Source organism: Salmo trutta, chromosome 31, assembly GCF_901001165.1.
Source record: "Salmo trutta chromosome 31, fSalTru1.1, whole genome shotgun sequence".
Taxonomy (NCBI): domain Eukaryota; kingdom Metazoa; phylum Chordata; class Actinopteri; order Salmoniformes; family Salmonidae; genus Salmo; species Salmo trutta.
The window spans coordinates 12,133,521-12,142,974 of NC_042987.1; the positions used below are offsets into that span (position 1 = coordinate 12,133,521).

Below are 9,454 nucleotides of genomic sequence, written 5' to 3' on the forward strand. Positions count from 1 at the left end.
TGCCTGGAATTTTTCCTGACCTCTTGACATGACCATGAAAACATCTGTACTTTGTGTGTGCGTGTGTGTGCGTGTGTGTGCGGCTGTGTGTGTGTGTGTGTGTGTCGTGCAGGGTCTGTGGGTCCCTGAAGGAGAGGACGTGAAGATTCCTGTGGCCATTAAGGTTTTAAGAGAGGCCACATCACCTAAAGCCAACAGGGAGATCTTGGACGTGAGTTATATCACTATATCACTTCACTCTTAGACAAGGCTGGTAGAAACACAATCCAGAAATGTTTCGGCCCTCAAGGACCAGGATTGGCATCCCTGCTTAAAGATGTTTGTTCATGGGAGTTAGAACTGGTATCTTCCAAATATAAAGACATTCTATATCTGATTTACAGTACAATCTAAGTTAGTGCTATTAGGCACTATTAGGTATCATACATTCATTGATGGTTACCCATACCACACTGTACAAGCACTTTCAAACGAAACATTCGTTGCCAAATTCGTTTTTTGACCTAATTTAGCGGCATAATATGTTATTGAGTTGCCTATACAGCCACTACTGCATGTCACTGGACACTAATTCCAAGCACATGCTCATCAATTCAGGAAGAAGCTGAAATAATGACAACGTTTAGTTTGAAAATGGGAAATGGAGTCAGGTTTCTAGAAGTCATTTTCTCAGTGGGAGCGTAGGAAATGAGATTAACTCATTGAGAAGGTTTGGACCAGGGTTGGGGCGTGGGAGGAGGATACTAATTCAAGGTTAAGGTTTTCTGGAATGAAATCTAAAATCTTTTCCAGTAACCGCAGTTTTAAAAAACACAGTCCAGACCTGGGTTCATAAAGTATTCGGAAATACTTTGGCTGGCTGGCTGCACTTGATTGAGCTTTCCTGGCGCAATGGAACCAATAGAATAGTCCAACTTCATGCCCCACCGATCTAGCACTCCAGGCAGGCTCAATCAAACGCCCTAAGTATTTGAAAGATATCAAACATGATTTGAGCCCAGGTCTGGCACGGTCCTGTGAATATTCAGTTTCAGGATTTAGAGCGTATGGACAGCTGAGGTCTTTGCAGTGATGTTTTTCATGACCTCTCACCACGAAGGTCAAGAACTTTCTTAAAGAAAAGGTCTTGCACGTTTACGTATCTGGCTCGTAAGCGTACATTGTCTTCAAGCTGTCAGTTGTTGAAATGGTCCATGTTTAGATATCATAATTGAGTTTTATGAGCGCACACTAGAATGATGCCAGCATCCCTAGCCCTAAAGGCGGTATACTGTACTGTACTGCCCTGGAATAAAAGTTGCTACTATATCTAACCGACTATAGGAGGCCTATGTGATGGCCAGCGTGGACAACCCCCATGTGTGTCGTCTGCTGGGCATCTGCCTGACCTCCACAGTGCAGCTGGTCACCCAGCTCATGCCCTACGGCTGTCTGCTGGACTACGTCAAGGAGAACAAGGACAACATCGGATCCCAGTACCTCCTCAACTGGTGTGTGCAGATCGCCAAGGTAAGACTGCGGTGCATTTAAGCGACCGGGCAGTATGTGTTCATTCAATGTAGTGAATTTCCAACTAACCAAAAGAAAAGTGTGTTTGTGAATTTTTTTTACTCTTGCTACAGCTACATTTGGAATTTCAAACCACAAAATGCTGGGTGCACTTCCTGTCCTGAAGCCGTCTGTCATGCTCTGCTGCATAATTATACAGATCTGGTGTCAGTCTGGGTTTGATTTAGAAAACTTGTTGCTGTCTTGTCACACAACGATCATGACGGGGTTAGGCATAAATGACGAAACTGGAACGTGGCACCCAGACTATGATAAGGCTCTGACCTCTTTCCTAACCATGTGACTTGACCAAAACTCTGGCCCTTTAAGACTACCCATGAGTCACAGTGTAATGTATTAAAACATAATCAAACAGTGAGTCAGTGGAAAGTCCGGAATGGCCATGTATGTCCATACACTCCTATAGACACCTACAGTTTAACGTTCACTTGACATCTTGTTGACCTTTTTAAAACAATAATACAATGAGTCACTAAAAAGTGCTGCGTCTATGTATGGCCATAGACTCACTCATTCACTTCTACCTCCTCATTTGACCTTTAACCTGTGGTTGGCCTCAGGGGATGAGCTACCTGGAGGAGCGTCACCTGGTGCATCGTGACCTGGCAGCGAGGAACGTCCTGGTGAAGACCCCTCAGCACGTCAAGATCACGGACTTTGGCCTGGCCAAACTCCTCAACGCTGACGAGAAGGAGTACCACGCAGACGGAGGAAAGGTCTGCTCCTCATTCCCCTCAGTACTGATTGAATTGAATTACTGTGAAGAAATGTAACACAAGGAACACATTTTTTTGTCAAGTAAATATAATATTATGGTCCCGTTTTTTTTTCTTCTTTTCTGTATGATGGTGATTTATGTTACTATTTCCATCCCGACCTAATATAGTCAATTGATAACAGTTGCTATACTTTACCTACATACCTAATGTTGTATTAGCCATCTGGAAGAACTACCTCAGTTTGGTCTTGTGAACCCTAACTCATAAGAGCCCTCTCTCTGCAGGTACCAATCAAATGGATGGCACTGGAGTCCATCCTCCACAGGAAATACACACATCAGAGTGATGTTTGGAGCTATGGTCAGGAACCCACACACCCACACTATTTAATAGGATTAATGCACGAATCCATTTAACATACATATAGCAATACTGGATGTACAGCAATGCATGTCAATGCCGGAATTAACCACAATGCTTGTGTAAATCCTGATACATAAATATTGTTTCTGGATCATGTACTTAATCAGAACTGTTCAAATCAGGCTCAGATAGGAGTATTGGGTTTTTGAGTATCTGGGAGATTAGTGAAACGGGTATCTGGTATCGCGGATCTAACTTTACACCGGCAGGTCCTGGAGGTCCGATGTCTTAGAATGTTGAAACCTCCCACCTCAAACCAATGTCCCTAACACACACCACTCCTGGTTTGGACACACAGTTTGGACGCATGCACACACACACGCACACACACACACACTCCACTCTGTGGGCCGGTCTCCAGATCCGGTTCTCTGAAGTTGTGTCTTCTACTCTACAAGGCAAAGACATCAGCAGGCCCTGGCAGCACCACCCGGCAGCCCTCCTAAGCCCCTCTTTCTGTCCTCCTCTCCTTTTCCTTTTCCTGGTCCTCCTCTCCTCTTTCAAACTGCCAGGGCCTGCTGATGTCCTTTGCCTTTCAAACTGATCCAACACCAACAGAACCTGCCAACTCCCACTCCTAAGGACACATCCAACTTACTGATGTTGACTCTGCCGGGTTTTAGAAAGTAACTTGACATTGTTGGTATCTGCCTATCAGCTTTTCTGGAATGAAAACAAAGTAATGTTCCCTAGTTATTTAACTTTAATTGAGATTGTTCCTGTGCCACTAGAAGTAGCCCTTTACACTCGTACCTCTATACGGGTTGAAAATGGCAGGTTTGTGCACTGACAAGCGCATAAATTGGAATGCAGTGGGTGTACAGTAACGTGCTATACATGACGCTGTTTTTGGGTTGTGTAAACAACAGTAATTGTGTGAAGGCGGGGATGCAGGGTTGCGTTCCAAATAAAACAACAACAAGTGTGCTCGCTCTAGTTCCTCAACGGCACAGCTGAGAGAGCTCAAAAAAGCACTTTATAATTGAAGACTCTTCTTTGAGTCATAAAAGTGTATGGAAATGACTTAGGAACTGTGTCCACTTTGGAGAGGAATATGGCCACTTGGAGGCAACAGTTAGTTCCTTCACTCAAACCCTTACGTTGCACCTACCCCACATTTTCCAGGAATATTCTTATCATGTTGCTGAATGTATCGAGAGTATTTTCTGATTTTGTTATTAACAAATGCGGCAAAAAGTACAGTAAATGTAAAACGCCCATAAAATCAACAGTGTAATGTTTGGATTCAGTCTTGTGTCAGGTGAACTGTTGTGTCCTCACCTTTGGTCTAATAATTGTCCCATCATCTCCAAGCTGTTCCCTTTCATTTGCTACCGCGGTTATGCATATGCTTTTCATAGTTCTTCGGTCAGAAACATTTCAATTTAGCCCTATCCAAACAGGCCGATTCCCACAAGTGAAAACGGTTCATTGTGACCGTAATGAACGTTTTTAACTGAGATTAGGTCATTGATTGTGCCTCTGATCTGTTTAGGTGTGACCGTGTGGGAGCTGATGACGTTTGGGACCAAGCCCTATGACGGCATCCCAGCCAATGAGATAGCAGGGGTGCTGGAGAAAGGGGAGCGGCTGCCCCAGCCTCCCATCTGTACCATAGACGTCTACATGATCATGGTCAAATGTTGGATGATCGACGCAGACAGCAGGCCTCGTTTCCGGGAGCTGATAGCTGAGTTTTCCAAGATGGCGCGGGATCCCCCACGTTATCTTGTCATCCAGGTGAGCGGTGTAACTCGTTGTCATGAATTACTGTGGAGTCACAGACCACACAAACCGATTAAACTCACTCAGCCACTGTAAGTTTAGTGAACAAACACGTACCTACCCTATAATTCTTTCGGACCGGTTTTTGGGTGCTGATGTATGTGTCTCTTCCAGGGTGACGACCGAATGCACCTCCCAAGTCCCACAGACACCAAGTTCTACCAGAGCCTAATCAGTGGAGAGGACATGGAGGACGCTGTGGACGCAGACGAGTACCTGGTACCTCAGCACAGCTTCTTCTCCAGCCCCAGTACCTCCCGTACCCAGCTCCTACACTCTATGGTAAAATAACACATCCACTAGGCTAGCCATAATCTGCTGCTTTGTAATCTCGTCCACTGGCCGGCTCTGTCTGTCGAACCGTCTGGTTTCACAGTGCCTTGGAACGGGACTTGACTGGAAGTCTATGGAAGGAGCGGACGAAGCAACTGCCGGTTTTAATTGGCTGATCTCTCATTCAATCACCATCTAGCATAACCCTCAGAACCTCCCCACTACATTGTGGACTTCAAGGCGTGAGCAGCACAAGTGATTTAAACAAGGTTTAAGTGAGTTTGGAAAATCTGAAAGTACACATCTTCGATAAATAGTTTTCACATACAAACTGTATATGCCCGAACTCAGAATCAGTTGGGCTTCCCAAAAATAATATGGTCAATGGGATAGAACATTTATTTCGATTGACGATTTTCGCCATTTTTCAAAGTCCCATCTAATACAGCTAATTCACCACACCCCTTTCAAGTTGTTACCAGGCTCTATGCATCAGCAATTTGAGCCTGGGGACGAGGCTCAAATTGACAGAGAGATACTATTTCTCAGGAATAGTCTACTCCTAGACTAAAAAGCATGTTCAATGGGGATTTGTCCAGGAGAAGGCTGAATCTATATCCAGGAAACTAGCCCAAAGAAAAGGTTTCCAACATCCAGCAGCCACTGGCTCTCTTCCTCTACACTCATTTCTAACACAGAGAATATTTTTTTTTTGTCTATTAAGGAAACTGGATTAAATGCATCATTGCAGTGAATCAAAGAAAATGAATTCCATCTAAGTTTTTATGCTCACAGCTCTTTTCTGTTGTTTTACAAAGAAGGGGTCTGCAGAATTTTGCTATTCACCTCCACTGAGTTCACATTTTGGCAGGGTGAAATTGACGTTTATTGGGCAATTTAGACTACTGGAGGGAATTTAGGTTTCCCTACTACACCTTGTATTAGAACCAACAACCTTGTGGTCAATTGTTTCCGCAAATTCTATAACAATCTCTTTATTTATTTATTGATCCTGTATTTAACCAGATTAAATCAGGTCAGGTTATGTTGATAGTACGGGTTCCAGTTCTTAGTTAGCTCCTTTTGCAATCGTAGTGAAATTCAATCTTGGTTTATGTCGGCCGTGGAGGTTAAGAGTAAATTGAATTTACGTGGGCGTTTATACCGTGTCATACCTGGCTTGAACAAGACAGGCCTCAATCGCCCACTTCCTGTTCCTGTTAAATTGTCGTTAGGGGGACTCTTCTTTTTCCCCTGTCCTTGTTCTGACCCCCTACTCCCCCACTACTCCCTCACCCCCGCTTCCTCCCATGTGCCCCTTGATTGATTACATTTGAGATTATGAGAAATCCTCTCTCTCTCTCTCTCTCTCTCTCTCTCTCTCTCTCTCTCTCCTCCTCTGTTCTCTTCAGACTCAACTTCAAGAGGTCCAGTGTTGGCTATCCGGGCTGTATGCCTGCCACAGAAAGCCGGCTGGTTCCTCCATAAGCTTTCAATTTTGATTACCTTCGCAGGCAGGCAGCACTACTTGTTAAATATTTTTCTGCCAGAGTAAAAGTGGAGGAACCTGCTTATATAATAGAAGCGTTTGGGTACACTATGCAGCCTTTTATGGACTTGGACCGTAGTCTTTGGCAGATGGTTCCCTGCTCAACTTGTTTTAATTTCCTCTTATTCAGCCTCTCGAAAATAATGACATTTGGATGAGCTGCTGTGTCACTCTTTTTATTCACTGTGGTCGCTTTTATTTCACCTTCTTCATACACAGAAATGAAATTAAAATGTTTTGACCTTTTGAAACATTACTGTAAAGAATTCAACCAATAACAACTTAGTAGAAGTAGGCCTACAGAAATGTGGATATTTATTTGTGTTTTTGTGGTGTTTTATCATATGTGTTGGAATGTAATTTTTGACTCGGGTGTAAATCTGTTTTTCAGAGCCAAAACAGCACATTGAACAGCAGCATTGGATTGTGCCACAGCAGAAATGGGGTAAGAGAGACACACATCACAAATGTAACATTGAGGTGAATTGAAAAGAAAACTTTGTAGCATTGACACAGAGTCTTTCACAGAATGGAACAACAGCTCTCATCTCTAACTCATATGATACTTTGCAGTTAAGGTGTGGTTTTGGTCTAACAAGGATTTTATTCTCCCTAGAATGGGTTCCCTGTCAGAGAAGGAAGCATGGTTCTCCGGTACATTGCTGACCCCACAGACAGTTTCTTGGACCACGCCTTCCAGCCAGCTCCAGGCAAGTGTGCCCCTTGACCTCCCAAAGGGTCTTAACCCGAGAACATGGCTCACTTCCTAAGAAATAGTGATACATTGTGAAGTTTTCCTACCAGAAACGCCTTTATTTTCAAAAGAAGAAGGACCTCTGCTAGGCAATGGCTGCAGGTCATTGTGGAGCGTCTCTGCCATGGTTTAGAAAACTCAAATTGAACATTTTAATAAAGTATCTTCACTTAGTACACAGAGTGGTTGTTTACCTGCTGTCATAACTAGTTTCTGTTATTTCGCTTCAACAGACTACATGAACCAGAATGGAGTGTCGGACATGATGAACCCTGTATACCAGCACCCCGGGCCCCCTCGCACCCTCCTCCCCACCATCTCCTCAGACGACACAGAGACAGAGTACCTGAACTGCTATAAGAACGAGGCAGTGGGGCCTGAGTACCTCAACACCCTCCAGCCCTCTCTCCTCTCCCCCACCACCTCCAATGGCATCTCCCCCATCACCTCCAGTGGCCTCACCACCACCGCTAACAGCCTTTTCCCCATGTTCAATGGTCTCTCCTCCCCGAGCTCCAATGGCCTCTCCCCCACTTCCAATGGCGGTCTCCACTGCGTCCAGAAATACCAACCCCCGAACAGTATAGATAACCCAGACTACCAGCAGGACTTCACCCCTTCCGTCAAGACCCATGCCAACGGACACATCCCGGCCACAGAGAACACAGAGTACCTAGGCCCAACCTGAGGCCTGTCATCCCCTACCTCCCACTGTGGATGAAAAGAGACAGCGGGTAATAAGGCTTAATATCCCACTGAGAGAAGACATAACGTCTTTGTTTAGCAGGGGTAGCGGTACCATGGACTGCTTTGCAATGTATTTATCCCTGCCTAAATGAGCCAAGTGTGTGTGCTTTCTATTGTTCGTCAGTTGTAGTACGGTACAGTGCTGGGAAAGTCTCCTCATTCCAAAAACTCTTACATTTCAAATGGAGTCTGAGCTGATAGTTAGATGAGATGAGACAGAAATGAGGCTCTTGATGTTTAACTCCATTGGGTGAAAGAAAAGCAAGAGAATACCTTAGGCCTATACTTTCAGACACTGTGGCCCATATCAGAAACCCATAGGTGTCATGTTGCACAAAACAATGTTGTGATACGAAAGTGGAGAAACAATATTACTAGACAAAATAGCGTATCCTTCAATCCTTGAGATCAGATGCTCTTGTGAAAGAAATGTAAAAACACTTATATGCCCTTTTCTTGCCAACACATAAACGGTACATGTACTAGAAGATGGCACTGATACAGTATTGGTGTATTGAGTATATAGTATTGGGTATTTAGCTCCCACATCTAAAGGGCTGGAACTGTTAGAACAATAGTTGGACGTCTGAGCCATTCTGTGTGGAACCTACAGTTTGAGACCTGCTGGAGTCAAATGTTGCTGAACGTTAGTGTCGGAAGTGGGAAGGAGGAGGCCCTCATCGGAGTCTGATGGTGGCTGGTCCATGGAGGGCGTTGATGGAGGAACTTCTGAAACCTAACAGGACTCTTCCTAAAGAAGCGCTTGACGAGGACACATCAATGGCAAATATTGCTCTTGATGACTTTGCTGGAGGCTTTATAACTTTCATCATATAGCCAGATGGGAGAGACACTGGCCCCTGTTGGTGACCCATTGTAACTGCATCAACATTGGGACATCGGTGTTGCTTATTATTGTTTTGTACAGTAAGGCCTTTCATTCTAACACTACATCGTTAAATCTTCTCACAGCTTTAAAGTCTTGCACTCTTGCAGGTGCCCAAACTTTCAAAAATGAATCTCTTTCCTAGTTTTAAATGAACATATTAAATAGCTACTTGTCATTTGAGAGCCTGCTGTTTGACAGAGGTCCATGTATAGATAAGTATGAAATGATGTTATGTACAATATATTCAATATGGCCACCTATAAATGATCCTATCAACATTCCTCATCTAAATGGTCTTGCCACTTTATATATAAATATGCAGTTATTGATGAACTGTAATTATTTCCTTTCAAAGTGAAAATGAATAAAACGTATTTATATTGAATTTTTTGCGTGTTTTTTTAAAGACCTATTTACATATTTGAACTGACAATCTGAGTGTTTTTCATTCTTTTTTACTTAGTTGAACAAACAAGATTATTAAGGGTCTCATGTAACAATAAAATAAATAAAATACATTTAATCGTTACTGTAATGAAGGCCTAAAGAGTCCAGGATTGAATGTTCTGTGTGTCAACGTGAGAAGGGTGCAATTGCCGCCTGCCATTCGGGGCGTACAAAACGTTAAGACACTTTCCTAATAACGAGTTGCACCTAGGGCTGTGGCAGTCATGACATTTCGTCAGCTGGTTGTTGTCATGTAAAAGACTGCCGGTCTCACGGTAATTGACCGTTAATTAACATAA

At 43.7% G+C, this 9,454-nt stretch overlaps 1 protein-coding gene across 1 annotated transcript in view; it reads left to right on the forward strand.

Annotated features, from left to right (window-relative positions):
- Positions 1 to 9,093, forward strand: part of LOC115169555 (epidermal growth factor receptor) — a 55,184-nt gene extending 46,091 nt beyond the window's left edge. Inside the window, exons 19-27 of the mRNA XM_029725281.1 lie at positions 113 to 211; positions 1,324 to 1,509; positions 2,130 to 2,285; positions 2,573 to 2,648; positions 4,207 to 4,451; positions 4,611 to 4,778; positions 6,710 to 6,763; positions 6,935 to 7,028; positions 7,306 to 9,093. Coding sequence (XP_029581141.1) covers positions 113 to 211; positions 1,324 to 1,509; positions 2,130 to 2,285; positions 2,573 to 2,648; positions 4,207 to 4,451; positions 4,611 to 4,778; positions 6,710 to 6,763; positions 6,935 to 7,028; positions 7,306 to 7,760 — 1,533 coding nt within the window. The 3' untranslated portion in view covers positions 7,761 to 9,093. The remainder of the gene's footprint in view (positions 1 to 112; positions 212 to 1,323; positions 1,510 to 2,129; positions 2,286 to 2,572; positions 2,649 to 4,206; positions 4,452 to 4,610; positions 4,779 to 6,709; positions 6,764 to 6,934; positions 7,029 to 7,305) is intronic.
- The last annotated feature ends 361 nt before the right edge of the window (positions 9,094 to 9,454 follow it).